Source organism: Mustelus asterias, chromosome 10, assembly GCF_964213995.1.
Source record: "Mustelus asterias chromosome 10, sMusAst1.hap1.1, whole genome shotgun sequence".
NCBI classification, from domain to species: Eukaryota; Metazoa; Chordata; class Chondrichthyes; order Carcharhiniformes; family Triakidae; genus Mustelus; species Mustelus asterias.
The window spans coordinates 114391370-114416691 of NC_135810.1; the positions used below are offsets into that span (position 1 = coordinate 114391370).

The following is a 25322-nucleotide window of genomic DNA, read 5'->3' on the forward strand; positions in this document are numbered from 1 at the left end:
TCCTCTGACTTGGAGTTGAGAGTGCTGGAGGCAAGCGAGGCACAGCTATCACAGTAACCAGCTAGAGGTATGTTTTCTCCTATTGGAGAATCTAGAACTAGGAGTTACGGCTTATCTGATCATTCTGTGGCAAGCACTCTGATAAATACTTTCATAGAAACATAGAAACTAGAAGCAGGAGTAGGTCATTCAGCCCTTCGAGCCTTCTCCACCATCCATTTTGATCATGGCTGATCATTGAATTCAATATCCTGATCCCCCTCTTCCCCCCATATCCTTTAGCCCCAAGATCTATATCTGATTTCTTCTTGAAATCAGACATTTTGGCATCAAATCAGACAACATTTTGACTTTCAAACATCAATTTAGAACCACTCAACATCTCTCCCCCAATTCCAACATAGTAATGTGTAACTTATGCAGGAGTAACAGGCTGTAAAAAAAAATCATAACCAATGTAACACGGGAAAGATTCCTCAATGCTTCAAATCTTCCTCACTGCGATAAATCCAGCACAACTTGAATATTCAACATAGATGTTTGCATTCCTATAAAACTAATGTGCAGGGTACCAAAAATCATAGAATCCTACAGTGCAGAAGAAGGCCATTCAGCCCATCGAGTATGCATCGACCACAATTCCACCCAGGCCCTATCCTCATAACCCAATGCTATCACCCAAGCTGGTTCTCCTGACTCTAAGGGGCAATTTAACCTGGCCAATCCACCTAACTCGCACATCTTTGGACTGTGGGAGGAAACCGGAGCACTCAGAGGAAATCCACGCAGACACAGGGAGAATGTGCAAACTCCACACAGACAGTGACCCAAGCTGGGAATCAAACCCGGGTCCCTGGCACCATGAGGCAGCAGTGCTAAACACTATGCCACCCTGTGCCGCTCCAAAAATATTTTGTTTTGCAATAATTTACCTTCTGGATTTAATTACCTGGGTGCTGTCAGGGGCGTCATGGTTTTGACATAGTTTTTGTGTCAAAGGAACTTTCACAGCAAAGGGACAAACTTTCCTCAACTGCTTTCATAACTAGTTGGTGAGGCCAAAATGGCAGAAGAAAAGAGGAAATTAAGGCACTTTATGCTTTCCAAAAGTACGAAACTGGTTGGTAATCAGTGCACAGACAGAATAGGCAAGAATAGATCAAATTCACATAGAAGGAGCATTAGGAAAAAGAGAAAATGTGGGGGGTGGGTGTGCACCCACTGGGGAAATGCAGAATAACCACAGGAAAACCAAATTTACATTTTTATTTTGACGTAAAGTTATCTTTTATGATGTGACTCATAAGACAAGTTACAGTCCTGAATCTATTCTGATCTTTGAATAGCTTTGTTTTCTGGAATATTAAAGCCAGCAAACAAATCAGTTGGCTTGGCTTTTCCTTAAGCTGCCAGCAGCTTAAATATTAAAAATTCATGATTATGAAACTGTCTGAAAGTTGTGCAATGAGATTACCTCACAGCAAACAGCTCAGCTGCTGTCGCAGTACCTCTGTCAGTACAAGTGCCTGATCTCGACGTTGCCAGCTAACGTAATAGTTCTATATGTGAACAAGCACATTCTTCACAGACACCCCCAAAGCCATGGACTATTCATCTCCAAGGTGAGCACAAATCATTTGGACTCACCGTTGTTCACCAAAACATGAAGTAAGAGGTTCTTTGCTTTGAAGCGTTGGACAAACTGCCATATGGACTGCATCGAAGCAAGCTCGAGGTACATAAACTCCACTGGGAATGAAAAGAAAGAAAAATACATTTCTATCATCAAAATGTTGTCATTAACAATTCTCATCAATGGATACTAGGGTGCAACACATTATGAATTGAATGGCGGAGCAGAGTCGATGGGCCGAGTGGCCTAATTCTGCTCCTGTGTCTTATGGTCTTATGGAGTGCGATCTTACCGGCCATTCACGGCCCATTGCTGCTGCAAGCAAGGACGGAGAATTTGGCGCTCAGCCAAATCTTCATTCACTGTAGCGGGACAAGATTTGATTTGATTTATTATTGTCACATGCATTAGTATACAGTGAAAAGTATTGTTTCTTGCGCACTATACCGACAAAGCATACCGTTCATAGAGAAGGAAACAAGAGATGCAGAATGTAGTGTTACAGTCATAGCTCGAGTGTAGATGAACTTAATGCGAGGTAGGTTCATTCAAAAGTTTGATGGCAGCAGGGAAGAAGCTGTTCTTGAGTCGGTTGGTACGTGACCATCAGACTTTTGTATCTTTTACCCGACGGAAGAAGTTGGAAGAGAGAATGTCTGGGGTGCATGGGGTCCTTAATTATGCTGCTTGCTTTTCCCGAGACAGCAGGAAGTGTAGACAGAGTCAATGGGAGGCTGGTTTGCGTGATGGATTGGGCCACATTCATGACCTTTTGTAGTTTCTTGACAAGAGAATCCTGCCGGCTGGAAGATTTTGCCTGTATAGACTATAAGACCATAAGGCATAGGAGCAGAATTAGGCCTAATGTTGCATCTGTTGCAGATGCGCCCAAAGACGTGGTGCACCAGTCATTAAAGTTACTACCGAATAGTTGTTTTTCTTTTGCTTAGATTGTGGGGAAAACATTTTGGTTACCATCCACCGTTTGAAAAAAAAACACGATATCCACACAACGAGGTGTTTACCAATATGCAAATTCGGAGTAGGCCACTTGGCCCCTCGAACATGCTCCACCCTTTCAATAAGATCATAGCGGATCTGACTGTGGCCTCAACTACACATTCTCGCCTATCCCCCAATAACCTTCACCACCTTACCCATCAAGAATCTATCTGCCTTTGCCTTTAAAAATATTCAAGGACTCTGCTTCCACTGCCTTCTGAGGCAGAGAGGCCAGAGACTTGCTATTCTCTGAGGGAAAACATTTCTCCTCATCTCTTAAAAGGGCAACCTCTTATTTTTAAACCTTGACCCCTAGTTTTAGATTCTCCAACAAGAGGAAACGTACTTTCCACGTTCACCCTGTCCAGACTCCCCAGAATTTATATGTTTCAATGAAGTCGCCTCTTAATCTTGTAAACTCCAATGAATATGAGCCTAGTCTGTCCAACCTTTCCTCATCAGACAGCCCGTCCATTCCAGATATTAGCCTAATAAACCTTCTCAGAATTGCTTCCGATGCATTTACATCCTTCCTTCAATATGGAGATCAATATTTTACACAGTACTCCAGATGTGGTCTCACCAATACCCTGTACAATTAAAGCATAACCTTCGTAACAAAAGCAAAAATCCAGACAAATGTGAGGTAATGCATTTTGGAAGGTCTAATACAGATAGGAAATATACAGTAAATGGCAGAACCCTTAGGAGTATTGATAGGCAAAGGGATCTGGGTGTACAGGTACACAGGTCACTGAAAGTGGCAATGCAAGTGGAGAAGGTAGTCAAGAAGGCATACGGCATCCTTGACTTCATCGGCCAGGGTATTGAGTTTAAGAATTGGCAAGTCATGTTGCAGCTTTATAGAACCTTAGTTAGGCCGCACTTGGAATATAGTGTTCAATTCTGGTCGCCACACTACCAGAAGGATGTGGAGGCTTTGGAGAGGGTACAGAAAAGATTTACCAGGATGTTGCCTGGTATGGAGGGCATTAGCTATGAGGAGAGGTTGGAGAAACTTGGTTTGTTCTCACTGGAGCGACGGAGGTGGAGGGGCGACCTGATAGAAGTCTACAAGATTATGAGAGGCATGGACAGAGTGGATAGTCAGAAGCTTTTTCCCAGGGTGGAAGAGTCAATTACTAGGGGGCACAGGTTTAAGGTGCGAGGGGCAAGGTTTAAAAGAGATGTACGAGGCAGATTTTTTACACAGAGTGGTGGGTGCCTGGAACACGTTGCCGGGGGAGGTAGTGGAAGCGGATACGGTAGTGACTTTTAAGGGGCGTCTTGACAAGTACATGAATGAGATGGGAATAGAGGGATATGGACTCCGGAAGGGTAGGGGGTTTTAGTTAAGTCGGGCAGCATGGTCAGTGCAGGCTTGGAGGGCCAAAGGGCCTGCTCCTGTGCTGTAATTTTCTTTGTTCTTTGTTGTTCTTTGTACTGTGGATGCTGGAAATCTAAAATAAAAACAGAAAATGCTGGAAAAACTCAGCAGATCTGGCAGCATCTGTGGAGAGAGAAACAGAGTTAACATTTGGAGTTTGTATGACTCTCCTTCAGAGCTGAAGAGAGGTAGGAATGTGCTGGGTTTTATATTGTTGAAGAGAGAGGGTGGAGCAGTTGGAGCTAAATAGAAGGTCAGGGATAGGTGGAACCTCAGGAGAGAATTACCAAAGACGTCATGGACACAAGACAAAGGGAGTGGCAATGATAGTGTTAAATACTGAGGCAGGGGTTGATAGTAGCATTACGTCAGATAGCAGAATGTGTAACAGCAGAACAAGAGTCAGCACTCTCTGAAAGCAAAACATAAGAACAAGTTACAGACTGGCCCTGTTGGGGGAGGTTGGGGATGGGAAACAATATCAAAATGTTGAACAGAGTTCATGGTCTGAAGTCATTGAACTCAATATTAAGTCTAGGAGGTTGTAAAATGCCTACTTGGATCTTTCTCCCAGTTTGCATTGGGTTTCTCTGGAACAATGAGGCGGCGAGGCGGCACGGTGGCACAGTGGTTAGCATAGCTGCCTCACAGCGCCAGGGACCCAGGTTCAAATCCGGCCTCGGGTCAGTCTGTGGTGGAGTTTGCACATTCTCCCCATGTCCGCATGAGTTTCCTCCGGGTGCTCCCACAGTCCAAAGATGTGCGGGCTAGGTTGATTGGCCATTCTAAATTGCCCCTTAGTGTCCCGCGATGCATAGGTTAGAGGGGTTAGTGGGTAAATATGTAGGGATATGTGGATAGGGAGGTATTCAAAAGTATGAGAGTTGATAGGGTAGACAGGGAAGATCTGCTTCCCATACCTGAAGCGTCAATCACCAGGGCGCATAAATATAGTGATTGATAGGATTAGAGGGACATGAGGGAAAATATTTTCACCAAAGGGTGGTGAGTGTCAGGAATTCACTGCCTCAGTTGGTGATTGAGGCTGAAATGCTCAACTCATTTAAAAGGCACCTGCATCTGCATCTCAAATACTGCAACCAGACTTTAGACCAGGTGCTAAACGCTGGGATTAAAACAAGCAGCTAGCTTCTTTTTCCTCTTTTTTGGCTGGTGCAGACAGGATGGCTGAATGGCCATCTACATAGAACCAGAGAAACATTATGGTTCTATGTAGAGGAGACCTCTACTTTTGTTTTCAATTACCCTCGCAATAAACAATATCATTTATTCGCTTTCCTAATTACTTGCTGTACCTGCATACTGAACCTTTTGTGATTCATGCACTCAGACACCCAGATCCCTCTGTGTCGCAGAGCTCTGAAATCTCTCACCATTTAGATAGAATACTGATTTTTACTCTTCCTACCTAAATGGACAGTTTCACTTTTTCCCATATTATACTCCATTTGCCAGATCTTTGCTTTCTCACTTATCTATATCTCCTTGAAGCCTCCTCATGTCCACTTCACAACTTACTTTCCTGCCTATCTTTAATAACTAAAGTCTATAGATGCGTGGGATAATAACCACCACTTTCTGTTTCGGATAGGTTAGGGCTAGATTTTCCTCCTTTTTATCACCTATCAATGAGTAGTACGAGAGCAGACAGGAGTTGCGAGCTTCCACCAATTTTCCTCTAGAAGAAATATTTGGATGGGATATTGATTAGAAAGGAAGGATGTCATCCAATGTCTTTTTTTTCCCAGGTATTTGTGCCTTAGCAACTTGGGGCTGTAGTGAAGGGGGTCCACAAACAGAATGCGATCCGGCACAGATTCAATTACTGCGCCAAGCAAGAATGGCAAATTTAAAATTTCTATAGGAGTATATAAAAAAACACCCAGCTTCTGCAACTGTACTAGAAGCAGCTGATACCACACTAGAGCTCCAAGTGCCTGAGGCCTACTTTCATACAAGTCCCTGAGGCCTACAGCTGCAAGTGCCCATGGGAGCCTGCCAGTTATGACTTTCCACCCATCCCCAGAGAGCAACCCTGCCAAACATCCTTGTCAGCAGCCAGCCAAACAAATTACAGCACATTAGTTAACCCATTTGGGGTTGGGAGGGGGTGGGAGTTGGGGGAGAGGGCGGGAAGGGTGTCAGCGTTGGGAGGCCTGAAGCCTGACCTGCACAACGATGCTAGAAAAAATTACAACTGAGAATTCACATCCAGTCCACACTATCAGCCATAAAATAATAAAACACAAGACCCAGGTTTGTCACGTCTTGCAGGAGCAAATCACGTTCCCCAAGTTACATGGGACTGAATCTCAGCAGCAATATCAATGCACTTGTCATCTAGCAGATAGCAGCATAAGGCTGCCGACTCTCCCAGTTTGGCCTGGAGTCTCCAGAAATTGAAGATCAACCTCCAGGACAACGCTGTGTGCAAACCTGGAAATTTCTCCTCATCTCAGTCCTAAACGGTTTACCCCATATCTTTAGACTATGACCCTTGGTTCTGGACAGCCCTATTATCGGGAACATCCTTTCCACTTCTACCATGTCCAGTCAAGTTGAAATTTTATAGGTTTCTATGAGATCCCTCCTCATTCATCTGAACTCCAGCCATCCCAGGAATCAGCCTGGTAAACCTTCGCTGCACTCCCTCCAGAGCAAGAATATCCTTCCTCAGATAAGCAGACCAAAACTGCACACAATACTCCGGGTGTGGCCTCACCAAGGCATTGTACACCTGCAGCAGGATATCCCTGCTCCTGGACTCAAATCCTTTCGCTATCAAGGCCAACATACCATTTGCCCGATGGAGGAGAAAGGTCATAGTCTGAAGTTGTTGAACTCAATGATGAGTCTTGAGGGCTGCAATGTACCAAATCCTTCAATATTCTTCACCATTGCACAAGGGTGACCACCCATCATCTTCAAAATCCCTTCCATGAAAGTGAATTACTTTTACAGCATTCTTTCAGCCTCAAATTCCACTTCACTTTAACCAGTGTATTGTGGAGCTGGTAAACAGTGTTAGACTCACATTTTCACTCAAATACAAAAGGCTATTGAAAGGGTTAATAATCACAAGTTTAAAAATCACATAAGCTGCAAGCTGTATCTCAGTCACACAGGGAAAGCTATGTGAAAACCACAGGTCTTGTTTGAAGCAGATCCAGATAAGAATCAAAGACTATTTAGTTGAATGATGTGAAGCTGCAGCTCATGCTTGTCCATCAGAACAAGGAACAATGGAAGAGGAGGTTGATATGCCAATGGTCAGAGATATAACTATGATATACTTAGGAAGACAAGCCTGCATAAGATATAACTGGACAATGATACCCTTATGTATGTATGATGTAACCTTAATCAATAACTGTGAGTGGATAGAGATAACTCCTATACTTTGATTGGTATATGCTAATTATTTGGAATCAAATTTGAAACCATAATTACTTGTGTATTTCTGAATTCGGTACTCTGGCTAATTACCAGCACAGACCTGTGACTTTCCTGGGTCCTTGCTATATAGCTTGCATTAAAACAGCTGTTTAAGAGAACTCCGTGACGTGGTCTAGTTACTTGGAGGGTAAACTTGTGATCAATTTAAAGGCTGATATCAAAGCCTGCAACAGCTATGTAATTATGCTTTTAGACAATAGCCCAGAATAGCCCAGGAGGGGTTCCTGACACACTATGTGGATAGGCCGACAAGAGGTGAGGCCACATTGGATTTGGTACTGGGAAATGAACCGGGCCAAGTGTTAGATTTGGTTGTGGGAGAGCACTTTGGAGATAGTGACCACAATTCGGTATCTTTTGTTATTGCAATGGAGAGGGATAGGGTCGTACGGCAGGGCAAGGTTTACAATTGGGGGAGAGGTAATTATGATGCGATTAGGCAAGAATTAGGGGGCATAAGATGGGAACAGAAACTGTCAGGGAAAGACACTAATGAAAAGTGGAACTTTTTCAAGGAACAAATACTGGGTGTCCTTGATAGGTATGTCCCTGTCAGGCAGGGAGTAAATGGCCGAGTGAGGGAACCATGGTTCACGAAAGAGGTGGAATGTCTTGTGAAAAGGAAGAGGGAAGCTTATGTAGGGATGAGAAAACAAGGTTCAGATGGCTCGATTGAGGTTTACAAGTTGGCAAGGAATGAGCTGAAAAAGGGGCTTAGGAGAGCTAGAAGGGGACATGAGAAGTCCTTGGCGGGTCGGATCAATGAAAACCCCAAGGCTTTTTACTCTTATGTGAGGAATAAAAGAATGACCAGGGTGAGGTTAGGGCCGGTCAAGGACAGTCGTGGGAACTTGTGTATGGAGTCAGTAGAGATAGGCGAGGTGATGAATGAATACTTTTCTTCAGTGTTCACCAAGGAGAGGGGCCATGTTTTTGAGGAAGAGAAGGTGTTACAGGCTGATAGGCTGGAGGAAATAGATGTTCGGAGGGAGAATGTACTGGCAGTTTTGAATAAACTGAAGGTCGATTAGTCCCCTGGGCCTGATGAAATCTATCCTAGGATTCTTTGGGAGGCAAGGGATGAGATTGCAGAGCCTTTGGCTTTGATCTTTGGGTCCTCACTGGCCACGGAGATGGTGCCAGAGGACTGGAGAGTGGCGAACATTGTTCCTCTGTTTAAGAAAGGGAATAGAAATTACCCTGGTAATTATTTATAGACCGGTTAGTCTTACTTCGGTGGTTGGTAAATTGATGGAAAAGGTCCTTAGGGATGGGATTTACGACCATTTAGAAAGATGCGGATTAATCTGGAATAGTCAGCACGGATTCGTGAAGGGCAAGTCGTGCCTCACAAATTTGATAGAATTTTTTGAGGAGGTAACTAAGTGTGTTGATGAAGGTAGGGCAGTTGATGTCATATACATGGATTTTAGTAAGGCGTTTGATAAGGTCCCCCATGGTCGGCTTATGATGAAAGTAAGGAAGTGTGGGATAGAGGGAAAGTTGGCCGATTGGATAGGTAACTGGCTGTCTGATCGAAGACAGAGGGTGGTGGTGGATGGAAAATTTTCGGACTGGAGGCAGGTTGCTAGTGGAGTCCCACAGGGATCAGTGCTTGGTCCTCTGCTCTTTGTGATTTTTATTAATGACTTAGAGGAGGGGGCTGAAGGGTGGATCAGTAAATTTGCTGATGACACCAAGATTGGTGGAGTAGTGGATGAGGTGGAGGGCTGTTGTAGGCTGCAAAGAGACATAGATAGGATGCAAAGCTGGGCTGAAAAATGGCAAATGGAGTTTAACCCTGATAAATGTGAGGTGATTCATTTTGGTAGGACTAATTTAAATGTGGATTACAGGGTCAAAGGTAGGGTTCTGAAGACTGTGGAGGAACAGAGAGAAGTTGGGGTCCATATCCACAGATCTCTAAAGGTTGCCACTCAAGTGGATAGAGTTGTGGAGAAGGCCTATAGTGTGTTAGCTTTTATTAACAGGGGGTTGGAGTTTAAGAGCCGTGGGGTTATGCTGCAACTGTACAGGACCTTGGTGAGACCACATTTGGAATATTGTGTGCCTCACCTCACTATAAGAAGGATGTGGAAGCGCTGGAAAGAGTGCAGCGGAGATTTACCAGGATGCTGGCTGGTTTGGAGGGTAGGTCTTATGAGGAAAGGTTGAGTGAGCTGGGGCTGTTCTCTCTGGAGCGGAGGAGGCTGAGGGGAGACTTAGTAGAGGTTTATAAAATGATGAAGGGGATAGATAGAGTGAACGTTCAAAGACTATTTCCTCGGGTGGATGGAGCTATTACAAGGGGGCATAACTATAGGGTTCATGGTGGGAGATATAGGAAGGATATCAGAGGTAGGTTCTTTACGCAGAGAGTGGTTGGGGTGTGGAATGGACTGCCTGCAGTGATAGTGGAGTCAAGACACTTTAGGAACATTTAAGCGGTTGTTGGATAGGCACATGGAGCACACCAGGATGATAGGGAGTGGGATAGCTTGATCTTGGTTTCAGATAAAGCTCGGCACAACATCGTGGGCCAAAGGGCCTGTTCTGTGCTGTACTGTTCTATGTTCTAATATGGCATTCACCCACTTTGGTTGTTCAAAGTAAGATGATATTTACAATCTGCTATGTAAAATGCATCACTGTCAAATTTCCAGCAATATTCCCAATAATAAATTGAATTATGTAGAATGTCTTATCAGGGGACCAAATGGAGCAGAATCCATGATGAGGCAAATTGCATTGAGTGTTTGGAAGGAATTGCACAATAGCTTCATTAATTTGTTCCTAATTCTTAAAGCTATATTAATCCTTGTTTAGAAAAATGACGGTAGAAGCATCTCCTTTAAAAATTACTGCTTTAAAACATAATATAAGCAGGAGTAGACCATACATCTCCTTAAAGCTGCTCTGCCATTCAATTGATCATGACAGATCTTTGACCTCAGCTCCAATTTTTCACCCGATCCCCATATCCTTTGATTCTCAGAGAGTCCAAAAATCTATTGGTCTCATCTTGACTCAACGACTAAGTGGCCTGAGGGGGTAAAGAATTCCAATATATATACAATCTTTAGCGAAGAACTTCCTTCTCATCTCAATCTGAAACTGTCTCACAGAATCACAGAATTGTTATGGTGCAGGATAGGGGGCCATTCAGTCCATCATGTCTGCACCAACTCACCAAACAAGCATCATGACTTGGTACCATTCCCCTGCCTTTTCCCTGGATCCATGAACATTATTTCCATTCAATCAATCATCTAATCTTGCATGAATGCCTCAATTGAACCTGCACTTCCAGTCAGTGCATCCCAGAGCCAAACAACTCACTCTGTGAAAACAGTTTTTCTCTCATCATGTTTGCTCCTTTTGCAAATTACTTTAAATATGTGCCCTCTCATTCTCGATCCTTTTACAGGAGGGAACAGTTTCTCCCTATCTACTCTGGCCAAACCCCACCCGCCCCCCACCCTATCGAATGGGGCCTCACCTGGGACATGAACCCAGATCCTCTCACCATACTTTCTTAATGAAGCATCCAAAGTGAGAATCATACCCCTAGCTAATGGGTTCTAGTCTCCCCAGGCAGGGGGAAAAGCCTCTCAGCTTCTACCCTGTCAAGCCCACTCAAAATCTTACATTTCATCTCTCATTCCTCTTAACTCTAAAGAAAACATAAGAACTAGGAGCAGGAGTAGCCCACTGGCCCCTCAAGCCTGCTTCACCACTCAATAAGATCATGGCTGATCTTTTTGTGGACTCAGCTTCACTTACCTGCCCACTCACCAGAACCCTTCATTCCTTTACTGTTCAAAAATTTATCTATCCTTCTCTTAAAAACATTCAATGAGGTAGCTCCAACTGCTTCACTGGGAAGGGAATTCCACAGATTCACAACCCTTTGGGTCCTCCTCAACTCAATCCTAAATCTGGTTCCCCTTATTTTGAGGCCATGTCCCCTAGTTCTAGTTTCACCCGCCAGTAAAAACAACCTCACTGCTTCTATCTTATCTATTCTCTTCATAATCTTATATGTTTCCATAAGATCTCCCCACATTCTTCTGAATTACAAGGAGTATAGTCCCAGTCTACTCAGTCTCTCCTCATAAGCCAACCCTCTCAACTCCGGAATCAACCTAGTGAATCTCCTCTGCACCCCCTCCAGTGCCAGTATATCCTTTCTCAAGTAAGGAGACCAAAACTATACACAGTGCAGTAGGCCCATTCTACATAATCACTCAACCCAGGAATTCATCTCGTGAACTTTCATTCCCAACTTTAATATCCTTCATTGGATTCTACCTGTCAAACCACTACACCAAAGTTTAAAGTAAAGTTTATTTATTAGTCACAAGTAACGCTTACCTGAGCACTGCAATAAAGTTACAGTGAAATTCCTCTAGTCGCTGTTAGAATATAACCCGTGACAAATTTGTGTTGGGTGTAATGTGACCAATGGGAACAATATGTAAGGGTCAGCTGACCCAGTAAAACATGGAACCAATCACAGAGTGATGTAATAGTCAGCTGACCAACTGATTCACTATAAACAAGGAACTATGGAGAGTTGTGGGAGCTTGGAGTGGCCCAGGGTGAGGCCCCAAGTTTGGAGTAATGATGTTTCTTTATTGAACCCTTTCTTTGATTTATAAGTTGGAGTAAGTTTTGTTGTTGTTTCATTTGCTGCATTTTGAAGAGTTCCTGCTGAAGAAACAGTCGCCACACTGCGGCACCCGTTCGGGTCAATGCACCTAACCCACACGTCTTTCGGACTGAGAGGGGAAACCGGAGCATCCGGAGGAAACCCACGCAGACACGGGGAGAATGTGCAAACTCCACACAGACAGTGACTCAAGCCGGGAATCGAACCCGGGTCCCTGGCACTGTGAGGCAGCAGTGCCAACCACTGTGCCACCATGCCGCCCTTGACAAAATCAGCACACTGTGTTCACAGGCTTGGGCATGAAATGCCCCAGGGTTGAAGACAGTACTTAGAGGAGTTGATTTGCCTTCCTTACATTGCCAATCACATCGAACATGCAGCAAAAAGAGTCTGAGCACAAGGAAAACGTTCAAACATTTTTTTTTTAAGAAACAGAAATTGCTCGTGGCTATGTTCAAAATTAAGCAGATGATAGGCTGCTTTGCACTGACAAGAGCACAATACCAAGTAGCCACACGGATCATTCAGATGCTGCAGCAAAGCTGTAATTAATCTGGCCTGCTAAAGTTGCTGTCGATGACTGTCGGGTATTTGTAAAACACAGATATCAAATGTCAGCTTTTTTTCCTCTTCCTTTTATCCTAGGTTTTTCACATTTTTAAGTCTGATGAAAAACGTCAGTTGTAAGACCTTCATAAAATTTTGTTTGCCAAAAAAAAAAGACTTGCATTTGTATAGAACCTCAACATAGAAACTAGGTGCAGGAGTAAGCCATTCGGCCCTTTGAGCCTGCATCAGTATTGTTGAAATATCTTATCTATTCGCCGTTATTCAACCAGTGAATTCTCTTCAGATCTTAAGCACTGCTCTTTGCGAGAAGTTTTGCCAATTAATGATGATTCAGTTTCTCTCTCCACAGATGCTGCCTGACCTTGGTATTTCCAGCATTTTCTGTTCATATTTCAGGTTTCCCGCGTCCGTAGCGTTTTGCGTTGTAACGACCTTGCATTCACTGCCACTTCTCATCCAGGGACGTCCACCTTTGAAAAAGTTCTGTTGTTCTCCACAACGAGATTTCAGTTGGTCTTTTTTTAAACCTTGGTCAACCGTGTTGCGTTCTGTTTCACTTCTCTTTTTATTCATTCGTGGGACATTGGCGTTGCTGGCTGGCCAGAATTTATTGCCCACCCCCAGTTAATCACAAAGTCATAGAATCCCTACAGTACAGAAGGTGGTCATTCGGCCCATCAACTCTGTACTGAGCACAATTCCACCCAGGCCCTATTCCTGTCACCCCACATTTATCTTGCTAATCCCCCTGACATACTAAGGGGAAATTTAGCATGACCAATCAACCTAACCCGCACATCTTTTGGCGTGTGGGAGGAAACCGGAGCACCCGGAAGAAACCCATGCAGACACGGGGAGAACGTGCAAACTCCACACAGACAGTGACCCGAGACTGGAATTGAATCTGGGTCCCTGGCGCTGTCAGGCAGCAGTGCTAACCACTGTGCCACCGTGTCGCCCAAGTTGACCTTGAGAAGGTGGTAGTGAGCTGCTGCCTTGAAGTGCTGCAGTCCACATGGGGTGGGTTCACCCACAGTGCTGTTAGGGAGGGAATTCCAGAATTTTGACCCAGCGACTGCAAAGGAACGGGGATATATTTCCAAGTCAGGGTGGTGAGTGGCTTGGAGGGGAACTTGCTGGTGATGGTGTTCCCATGTGTCTACTGACATAGAACATAGAACATAGAAAGCCACAGCACAAACAGGCCCTTCGGCCCACAAGTTGCGCCGATCACATCCCCACCTCTAGGCCTATCTATAGCCCTCAATCCCATTAAATCCCATGTACTCATCCAGAAGTCTCTTAAAAGACCCCAACGAGTTTGCCTCCACCACCACCGACGTCAGCCGATTCCACTCACCCACCACCCTCTGAGTGAAAAACTTACCCCTGACATCTCCTCTGTACCTACCCCCCAGCACCTTAAACCTGTGTCCTCTCGTAGCAACCATTTCAGCCCTTGGAAATAGCCTCTGAGAGTCTACCCTATCCAGACCTCTCAACATCTTGTAAACCTCTATCAGGTCACCTCTCATCCTTCGTCTCTCCAGGGAGAAGAGACCAAGCTCCCTCAACCTATCCTCATAAGGCATGCCCCCCAATCCAGGCAACATCCTTGTAAATCTCCTCTGCACCCTTTCAATGGCTTCAACATCTTTCCTGTAATGAGGTGACCAGAACTGCGCGCAGTACTCCAAGTGGGGTCTAACCAGGGTCCTATAAAGCTGCAGCATTATCTCCCGACTCCTAAACTCAATCCCTCGATTAATGAAGGCCAGTACGCCGTACGCCTTCTTGACCGCATCCTCCACCTGCGAGGCCGATTTAAGAGTCCTATGGACCCGGACCCCAAGGTCCTTCTGATCCTCTACACTGCTAAGAATGGTACCCTTCATATTATACTGCTGCTTCATCCCATTGGTTCTGCCAAAATGGATCACCACACACTTATCCGGGTTGAAGTCCATCTGCCACTTCTCCGCCCAGTCTTGCATTCTATCTATGTCTCGCTGCAACTTCTGACATCCCTCCAAACTATCCACAACACCACCTACCTTGGTGTCGTCAGCAAACTTACCAACCCATCCCTCCACTTCCTCATCCAGGTCATTTATGAAAATGACAAACAGCAAGGGTCCCAGAACAGATCCCTGGGGCACTCCACTGGTCACTGACCTCCATGCAGAGAAAGACCCCTCCACAGCCACTCTCTGCCTTCTGCAGGCAAGCCAGTTCTGGATCCACAAGGCAACAGCCCCTTGGATCCCATGCCCTCTCACTTTCTCAAGACATTGTTCTTCTGGATGGAAATGGTTGTGGGTATGGAAGGTGCTGTCTAAGGATCTTTGGTGAATTGCTGCAGTGGATGTTTGTGGATGGGGTTCCAATCAAACCGGCTGCTTTGTCTTGGATGGTATCAAGCTTCTGGAGTGTTGATGGATTTGCACCCATCCGAGCAAGTGAGGAGTATTTCATCACACTCCTGACTTACACCTTGTTGATGGTGGACAGGTTTTGAGGAGTCAGGAGGTGAGTTACTCACCGCAGTATTCCTAGCTTCTGACCTGCTCAGGTAACAGTAAGAAGTCTCACAACACCAGATTAAGGTCCAACAGGTTTATTTGGAATCACGAGCTTTCGGAATGCTGCTCCTTCATCAGGTCCACTCACCCCAGTCTAACGCTGGCATCTCCACATCATCTGCTCATGTAAAACCTGACATTTTCTAGCTCTGATGGATGATCAACAATTTGGCACATAGCTGCTTCTCACTCTGCAAAGGCTGTCTGACCTGCTGAACATTTTCTGCTTTAATTTTAGATTTCCAGGACACGCTGTATTTTCTTTGTGTAGAGGTTGTGCCAGGTATAGGTTAGTAATCCAGGCAATGTGCATCCAAAAGAAAAATTTTAAACGCTAGAATTTGAAGATCCACCAATAAGAAAACTAACATCAGTCAGTCAGTATGGGAACCAATAAAAACTCAAATCTTTGTTAATGACCTTCGGGCCATTCTTGCCCTGTGCCTCCAATTCCACATCCCATTTCCCTACTGAATTAGTCAAGCAGGCAACTCAGATGCGACCCAAAATGAATAAACAAAAGGAAACTCATAATTACACATGGACAAGCAACAACAACATACTTTTTGTTCAATTATCATAGAATCCACTATGTTGCAGAAGAGGCCATTCAGCCCATCAAGTCTGCACCGACTCTCTGACAGAATATCTTGCCCAGGCCCTCTCCCCTGCCCTATCCCTGCAACCTCACACATTTCCCATGGCTAACCCATCTAACCTACACGTACATCTTGGGATGCTAAGGGGCAATTTTTACCATGGCACATCTACCTAAACTGCACACCTTTGGATTGTGAAGGAACCTGGAGCACCTGGAGGAAACCCACACAGACACGGGGAGAACGTGCAAACTATGCACAGACAGTCACCCAAGGCCGAAAATGAACCTGGGTCCCTGGAGCTGTGAAGCAGCAATGCTAACCACTGTGCCACCCACACCTTTCACCCCTCCTGACCACATTTCAATACATTAAAGGCGTAAAAATAATACAAGTTGACGTTGTTGCTCGAGCTGGTGCATTGTGAACGTAGACAGTTATTGTCAGTGGGCTGTTCAACTGTAGGTGCCATCACTACTGGCAGAGACACAATGGTCTGAATGGCTTCCATGTTGTGAATTCCCTATGATTTCTTTTCTCACTCAATGTCATCATACATGCACTTTCCGGTGAACAGCAGATAAGGTAACCATCAGATTTTTGAATGGACCTATCTTATATTAAGTTGATCTTTCTCCACACCCTAGCTATGACTATTACACTACACTCTGCACCCTCTCCTTTCTTGCTCTCCTATGTATTCTACGAATGGTATGTTTTGACGGTATGTATAGCGCGCAAGAAACAATACTTCTCACTGCATCTCAATACATGTGAAAATAGAGGGTTGCACGGTGGTATAGTGGTGAGCACTGCTGCCTCACAGTGCCAGGAACATGGGTCCGATTCCCAGCTTAGGTGACTGTCTGTGTGGAGTCTGCACGTTCTCCCCGTGTCTGCGTGGGTTTCCTCCGGGTGCTCCGGTTTCCTCAGTCCGAAAGACGTGCTGGTTAGGTGCATTGACCGTGCTAAATTCTCCCTCAGTGTACCCGAACAGACGCCAGTGTGTGGCGACTAGGGGATTTTCACAGTAACTTCATTTCAGTGTTACTACTTGTGACACTAATAAATAAACAATGATAAATCAAGTCAGATCAAGTGCGTAATATCTGGGTGATATTTAGCTCTTGGCTAACTCTGAAATCTGCCAAAAACACACAGGCTGAGAATGGAAACCTGGACCTTCCAAACTACAGCAGGCAATGGATTTGTCCACTGGACCATTGACAGAGCTCTGATTAATATATCCATTATGGTCCCTTCAAGCATATCTTCTAATCATTGTAGTTAGTTTCCTCATTCCGAAACTGCACTGTTATCCTACTACAGCCATCCAATTACAAAAGCTCTAAAATAATAGCACACCAGGGTATAAAACGGACATGCTTTTATCGCCAAGGTAACAATACAACTATATTTAATCCGGAGCTGTTGGACAGATTTCTGATGAAGCTTTTCCTCCTATAAATGGAGAGCTAGTTAGACCTGTTGCAGAATGTTCTTTAATTGCACATATCTAACGATCAAAAAACGTGATGCCAAAATTACTGCTGGCTTAATTTAGTTTATTCCATCTCTTAATTATGGGTTTAAATGCAGAGTTTCGTGGACGGGTATCGAAGTAATGGCTGGTGATTAAGTTACAATGTAAAAAGTGACTATGAGTTAATAACAAAGTGAATCTTAATGCCAATGACACACAATTTTTAACTGAGTGGCTGATAGCCACTGACTGACGAAAGGTTGGTTTCCCTCTAGATGATTAAATGGAGGAAATGTTTTCAATATTCCAATTTCAGAAGAATTAATGATATTTCCGACAGCTTGACATTTCAGCAGCATTGACCGTTTGGGTTCCATTGTCTATACCCAAGAATTTTTATGAGAGTTGGGGTTAGAGGTTAAGAAATAGGAGCAGGAATAGGACATTTGGCTCTTCAAGTCTTCTCCTGTCACTCAATAGAATCATTTTTTAAATTCATTCGTGGGACATGGACTTCGCTGGCTGGCCAGCATTTACTGCCCATCCCTAGTTGCCCTTGAAACTGAACGCCTTGCTAGGCTATTTCAGAGGGCAGTTGAGAGTCAACTGTTCTGGAGTCCAACGTATAAGTCCCGTACAACCGTCGCAAGTCATCTTTATTCTTGCACTCCAACCCCCTTGCAATAGAGGCCAACATGCCACTTGCCTTCCTAATAGTTTACTGCACCTGAATGTTAACTTTCTGTATCCCTTGACACCCAAATCCCTAGGAATATCAACACTTACCATTTTCACATCTTTTAGCAAATATTCTGCTTTTCCTTGCTCATTGCTAAAGTGAATAACCTCACACTTCCCCATGTAATACTCCATCTGCCATATTGTTGCGATAACCAACCAAAATGCAGCTAAGTCGTTGCGGGCAAACTTACCGAAAAAATTCTAAGTCCAGAACTAATGTGAAAGTGGGTGAGCTTCTAACCTGTTTTTTGGGCAAGTTCAAATCCTGTATCTTATCGACTTAGTGCAGGAATAAAATGGACAAACCGTTCCTCGCCTGCAGGGGAAGGGGCAGGGCTTAAATCACCAGCAAGCCTGCTGTAGCAGCAGAGGGTGCCATTGCGCATGTGCCGACCTCTGTAGTTGTACATGCACAATGGCAACCAGCAGAGGCCTGAGTGGTCTGAGAGAGAGAGAGAACCGCTCTGGGCTAGGCCACACAGGCAAGTGAGCCCGGACGATTAATTTAATTTTAATTACATAGAAATTGAATTTAAATAATTTAGTCAGCCTCCCGCCGGAAATGGGTGCAAACCTGATTTCTCAGCTCTCGCACGAGTTTACCGACTCGCCCCACTCATCGGCCATCGGGGTGCAACGGTAAGGTCGCACCCCCCCCGCCCCCCCCCAACCGCTCCCACCCCTTAAGTTCCAAAACATGAGGATAAATTGGGGAGGATTGTATGTCGTAATGTGATCCACACTTGCAATCCTCACAAACACTGAAGACTCCAAATTTTCCCTGCAGCATTAAATATATAAGATTTCATCTGTGTCAAAATTTGTCAACTGAGATGAGTTTTCTGCTCCTGGGTGTTTCTAATGAGGTTTATTTTGTCCCGTTAGCCTGCAGTTGGTGTTTGTTTTGCAGCATCATAACTGCAACAGGAATTTTCACTTCAGAAGAAGAGGGAAATCTTGCATTTTCAAAGTATTCACAGCACAGAAATGTCTCAAATAGGCAAAATATTGTGGATGCTGGAATCTGAAGCAACAACAGAGGATATTGGAAAAACTCAGCAGGTCCAGCAGCATCTATCAGGAGAGAAACAAGAGTAAACATTTCGAATCCATGGACTCTTCGTCAGAAATGAAAGAAGGGGGAATGTAGAAACTGCAACAAAAAGTGGCAATGTTAAGAACAAAGGACAGATGGCCTGAGGTGAGAGGGGCAGGGGGTGTTTTGCATTGAGGCAATACGTGTATGGAATATTTAAAAAAAATAGAAAAGGGGATTTAAGATGGAGGAGAAATAACAAACTCTAAAGTTGCTAAATTTAACGTCGATTCCCCAGGGATGCAATGTGGCCAATCGGAAGATGAGATGCTGCTTCCTCCAGCTTGCATTGGGCTTCACTGGAGCATTGCAGCTGGCCAAGGATGGGCATGTGAGCATGAGGCCAAGATGCTGAGTTAAGACGGCAAGCGACATGGAGATTATGAAGCTTGCGGACTGAGCAAAGGTGTTCACGGCCTGCATTTAGGCCTCCCCCAATCAGAGGAGATCGCACTGGGAGCAGCGAATGCTGTAAACCAATTTTTAAAATTCATTCATGGCACATGAAGGTGATTTTCACAGTAACTTCATTGCAGTGTGAATGTAAGCCTACTTGAGACTAATAAGCTTTACTTTTTTACTTTACATGGGCGTGCCGACTGGCCAGCATTTATTGCCCATCCCTAGTTGCCCGAGGGCAGTTGAGAGTCAACCACATTGCTATAGCTCTGGAGTCACATGTAAGCCAGACCAGGTAAGGACAGCAGATTTCCTTCCGTAAAGGACATTAGTGAACCAGATGTGTTTTTTCGACAATCGAAAATGGTTTCATAGTCATTCAGTGGATTCTTAATTCCAGATTTTTAAAAATTGAATTCAAATTTCACCATCTGTCGTGACGGGATTCAAACCAGGGTCCCCAGAACATTAGCTGAGTTTCTGGATTAATAGTCTAGCAATGATACCACTAAGCCATATCTTCCCTTAGGATTGAAGGAAGTGCAAGTGGAACTTAGAAACGGCTCATTAGGCCTGACAGCTCCATGCCGTGTGTCTGTGCTACACCAGCCGCACAGCATCCTTTGTGACCACAGGACATCCCAAGTCTCTTCACAGCCAGCGAAATAGTTTTGAAGTGTGGTCACTACTGTAGCATTACAGCAGCCAACACGCACACAACAGACTCCCACAAACAGCGATGAGATTGTAAGACAATCTGCTTTTTAAAAAAATACTGATCTTTGAGGGATAAATATTATCCAGGTCAACTCCTTATCTTTGAAATTGTGCTGTCCCATCTTTTATGACCACCTGAAGGGGCAGTTATGTCCTTGATTTAGTGCCTCATCCAAAAGACAGCGACTCTGACAGTGCAGCACTCCCTCAATACTGCAATGGAAGGTCAGCCGAGATTTTATAGTCAACACTCTGAAGTGGGAGTTCAACATATAACCTAATTCAGAGGTGAGAGTGCAACCAATGAGCAACAACTTGGAGTGTGCTAGTAATAAGAACATAAGAACCAGGAGCAGGAGTCGGCCATCTGGCTTCTCAAGCCCGCTCCGCCATTCAATAAGATCATGGCTGATCTTTTCGTGGACTCAGCTCCACTTACCCGCCTGCTCACCATAACCCTTAATTCCTTTACTGTTCAAAAATTTATCTATCCTTGCCTTAAAAACATTCAATGAGGTAGCCTCAACTACTTCACTGGGTAGGGAATTCCACAGATTCACAATCCTTTGTGTGAAGACGTTCCTCCTCAACTCAGTCCTAAATCTGCTCCCCCATATTTTGAGGCCATGCCCCCTAGTTCCAGTTTCACCTGCCAGTGGAAACAACTTCCCTGCTTTTATCTTATCTATTCCCTTCATAATCTTATATGTTTCTATAAGATCTCCCCTCATTCTTCTGAATTCCAATGAGTATAGCCCCAGTCCACTCAGTCTCTCCTCTTAAGCCAACCTTCTCAATTCCAGAATCAACATGCTGAATCTCCTCTGAACCCCCTCCAGTGCCTCCTCTGCACCCTCTCCAGTAACCCTTGAGCTATAACTAACATGACCCAGAATATCTACAGATCCTAGGCTCCTCATCCATCAAGTCCCTCTCTGGTGAATACTGAGGCAAAATATTCATTTAGTATCTCCCCCATTTCCTCTGGTTCCATGCATAGATTCCCTTCACTATCCTTGAGTGGACCAACCCTTTCCCTGGCTACCCTCTTGTTCTTTACATGCGTATAAAATGCCTGAGGATTTTCTTTAATCTGTTTGCCAAGGACTTTTCATGACCCCTTTTAGCCCTCTCAACTCCTTCCTTCAGTTTTTCCTACATTCTTTATATTCTTCAAGGGCTTCTCTGTCCTAAGCTTTTTAGACCTTACGATTGCTTCCTTTTTCTTTTTAACTTTTTTTAACTTCTCTTTTTAACTCAGATGCTGGGGGAGCAGGATAATTACTCATAATTACTCATTTTGGCCACATTGTGTTGACTAAGGGTAGAGCTAATGGATTTCTGTTTATAGATGAAAATTTTCCCTGATTTGATCTGATTTGATTTATTATTGTCACGTATTAATACGCAGTGAAAAGCATTGTTTTATGCGCTATACAGACAAAGCATACTGTTCAGAGAGAAGGAAATGAGAGAGTGCAGAATGCAGTGTTACAGTCATAGCTAGGGTACAGAGAAAGATCACAATGCAAGGTAAGTCGATTCAAAAGTTTGACAGCAGCAGGAAAGAAGCTGTTCTCGAGTCGGTTGGTACGTGACTTCAGACTTTTGTATCTTTTTCCGGACCCTAACACTAACGCACAGTGTACAGTATATAAGATGCAATGCAGCAATCTGCCAAGGCAACCCTCAACCTCTAAAGAACAAGAGTAGCAAGCACATAAGAACACCACCAGTTGCAAGTTCGCCTCCAAGTCACACACCATCTTGACTTGGAGCAAAAGGCTGGTCACTGGGTCCAAATTCCAGAATTCTCCCACGGTAATGTGGGAGTATGTGCACCACATGGACTGCACTAGTGCAAGAAAGTGGCTCGTCACACCACACACCATTGACACACACCTCACTTGAAGAAACTACAAAGAGTTGTGAATGTAGCCCAGTCCATCACTCAAACCAGCCTCCCATCCACTGACTCCCATCTACACTTTCCGCTGCCTCGGCAAAGCAGCCAGCATAATCAAGGACCCCATACATCCCATACTCTCTTCCACCTTCTTCTATCAGGAAAAAGATACAAAAGTGTAAGATCACATACCAACCGACTCAAGAACAGCTTCTTCCCTGCTGCTGTCAGACTTTTGAATGTACCTACCTTAAATTATCTTGATCTTTCTCTACATCCTAGCTATGACTGTAACACTATTCTGCACTCTCTCTTTTCCTTCTCCCCTCTGTACTCTATGAACGGTGTGCTTTGTCAGTAAAGCATGCAAGGAACAATACTTTTCACGGTATCCCAATACATGTGACAATAATAAATCAAATCAAACAAAACGAATATCCAGGTGTCTAATTCTTGAACATACGATTGATTAAATCTTGTTTACCTGCCTGCTGAGAATGGTTTTTACAAAAAAAAACTGGCTTAGAGATAAAGTTCTTATGTTCCAAGATATAAACAAACTGCCCAAATCCAGGGTAGTTGCTTAGTTGTTTCAGTGCTTTTGGAAACTGTTCCAGTCACTGCGGTGAAATGGATTCCAGCTGGTCTTGTTTCATCTGAAGCTCTGAATACCAGGACTCTTATGTATTCCAACAGCAGTGTGGTACTGGTCGAATATGTGGAGGAAAACCTAAGTACTACAGTGATATTTAAGTTACCTCTATGTAGATTCCTTTCTCTACATGAACAATCATCAATTTTAGTCTGAGCTACATAAGCTGTCAGTATGGTTCTTTCCCACCTACTGAGTTCACCTCGAGTAAATAGAAGCCTCCTGTACTAATTCTCGTGTATCACTCAGCAGTCTGAGAGTAAGTTGTTTGGCATGTCACACAGTAATCTATACTTTCTTTTATTCATTCTTCAGGTAGTTACTTCACCAGCAAGGCTGGCATTTATCAACCATCCCTATTTGCCCTCCAGAAGGTGGCAGAGAGCATTCTGAAAGTAATTTCCACCAGACACATCAGATAAGGTTACGTTTCGGTTCACAGGACAGGGAAACGCCTCTTTGGACACTGCAGCTGGAACTCCCTCCCTCCACAACATGGTGGATGTACCTACGCCACATGGACTGCATCGGTCCAAGTAGGCGGCCCAGCACCACCTGTTCAAGGGCAATTAAGGTTGGGCAATAAACGCTGACCTAGTCAGGGGCGTCCGCATCCTATGAAAGAATTTTTTAAAAAACTTTTGACGCCGAAAACCTCCAACCTCGTTCATGGCTGGGATTCACCGTTGCAGTGAACGAAATCTTGGCTGAAACGCCAAATTCTCTGTTCTCGCTGGCAGTAGGGCAAGCACTGACGAGATTGGAGAATCCCGTCCTAAGTTTTCTGCAACAATGTGAAGAAGTGGCACGGTAGCACAGTGGTTAGCACCACTGAGTCACAGCGCCAGGGACCCGGGTTCGATTCCCGGCTTGGGTCACTGTCTGTGTGGAGTTTGCATGTTCACCCCGTGTCTGCGTGGGTTTCCTCCGGGTGCTCCGGTTTCCTCCCACAGTCCAACGATGTGCGGGTTAGGTGGATTGGCTATGCTAAATTGCCCCTTAGTGTCAGTGGGACAAGCTAGGGTAAATGCACGGGGTTATGGGGATAGGGTCTGGGTGGGATTGTGGTCGGTGCAGACTCGATGGGTTGAATGACCTCCTTCTGCATTTAGGATTCTATGATCCTAAGCTCCAAACAGGCCTCTGGATGTCTGAGACTTTCAAACCAACTGACTTGGATATCCGAAATTAAAACACAAAATGCTGAACACACTCAGAAGGTCAGACAGCACCTGTGGAAAGAGACATAGGGTGGAGTTATACGGCCTCGCTCGGGCAAGACCAGAAATTCCTGCCCGAGGTCAACGGAGATTTCTGTTGTCGGACCCTCGTCCGTTCTGATTCCGTGGCAGGCAAGATGGTAGAGTTCTGGGCATAGAGTTCCCTTTCTCTCTCTCTTCAGGAAACATGCCTGAAGAAGGCATTGGCAAACATGGACCTCCATGTTAATCTCACTCTGGAGGCTTTGATCATCTTCATTGGTGATACATTCATCCAGTCTGCGAGACTCTTTAAAAAGAATGGGCTCTGTCTACCTCGATCTATCTTACCATCAATCTTTCCCATCACCATCAGACTTTCTAAATCATGATTTCTTATACGGTGTCCAAGAAATTCCAACTGCCTCTTCCTGATGAAACAGAACCAGTGTTTCAAAGCTGCGACATTTCGTTAGAATTGGGAACAAATAGAAAAGTAAAAGGTTTTGAGCAAGTTAAAGGGGAAAAGCTAAAGGGAAGGCCTGCGGTAGGGTGGGAGGCAGAAAAGAATAAATAACACATTTTCTATACGGCCAAACATAAGAGTGATGGTTTGAGTTATAAGGAGAGGCTGGATAGACTGGGACTTGTTTCCCTGGAGCGTAGGAGACTGAGGGGTGATCTTATAGAGGTCTATAAAATAATGAAGGGCATAAATCAGCTAGATAGTCAATATCTTTTCCCAAAGGTAGAGGAGTCTAAAACTAGAGGGCATAGGTTTAAGGTGAGAGGGGAGAGATACAAAAGGGTCCAGAGGGTGCAATTTTTTCACACAAAGGGTGGTGAGTGTCTGGAACAAGCTGCCAGAGGTAGTAGTAGAGGCGGGTACAATTTTGTCTTTTAAAAAGCATTTAGACAGTTACATGGGTAAGATGGGTATAGAGGGATACGGACCAAACGCAGGCAATTGGGACCAGCTTAATAGTAAAAACTGGACAGCATGGACAAGTTGGGCCAAAGGGCTTGTTTCCATGCTTTAAACCTCCATGACTCTATAACAAGTACTGAAACCAAAGATGCATCTGGGTGAGTTGTGAATGGCAAGATGCTGAATAGCTGATTTCTGAAAACAAATAAAAGGAAATAGGAGAGAAACAAGAGAGGAAAAAAAAACAAGACAGCGACAAAAGATGAAGCAAAATGACGG

At 44.4% G+C, this 25322-nt stretch overlaps 1 protein-coding gene across 1 annotated transcript in view; it reads right to left on the reverse strand.

Moving 5' to 3' along the window:
• The window catches only part of dhrsx (dehydrogenase/reductase (SDR family) X-linked), a 284229-nt gene that overhangs the window by 98228 nt on the left and 160679 nt on the right, over positions 1-25322 (reverse strand). The window contains exon 4 of the mRNA XM_078222521.1: positions 1648-1749. Coding sequence (XP_078078647.1) covers positions 1648-1749 — 102 coding nt within the window. The remainder of the gene's footprint in view (positions 1-1647; positions 1750-25322) is intronic.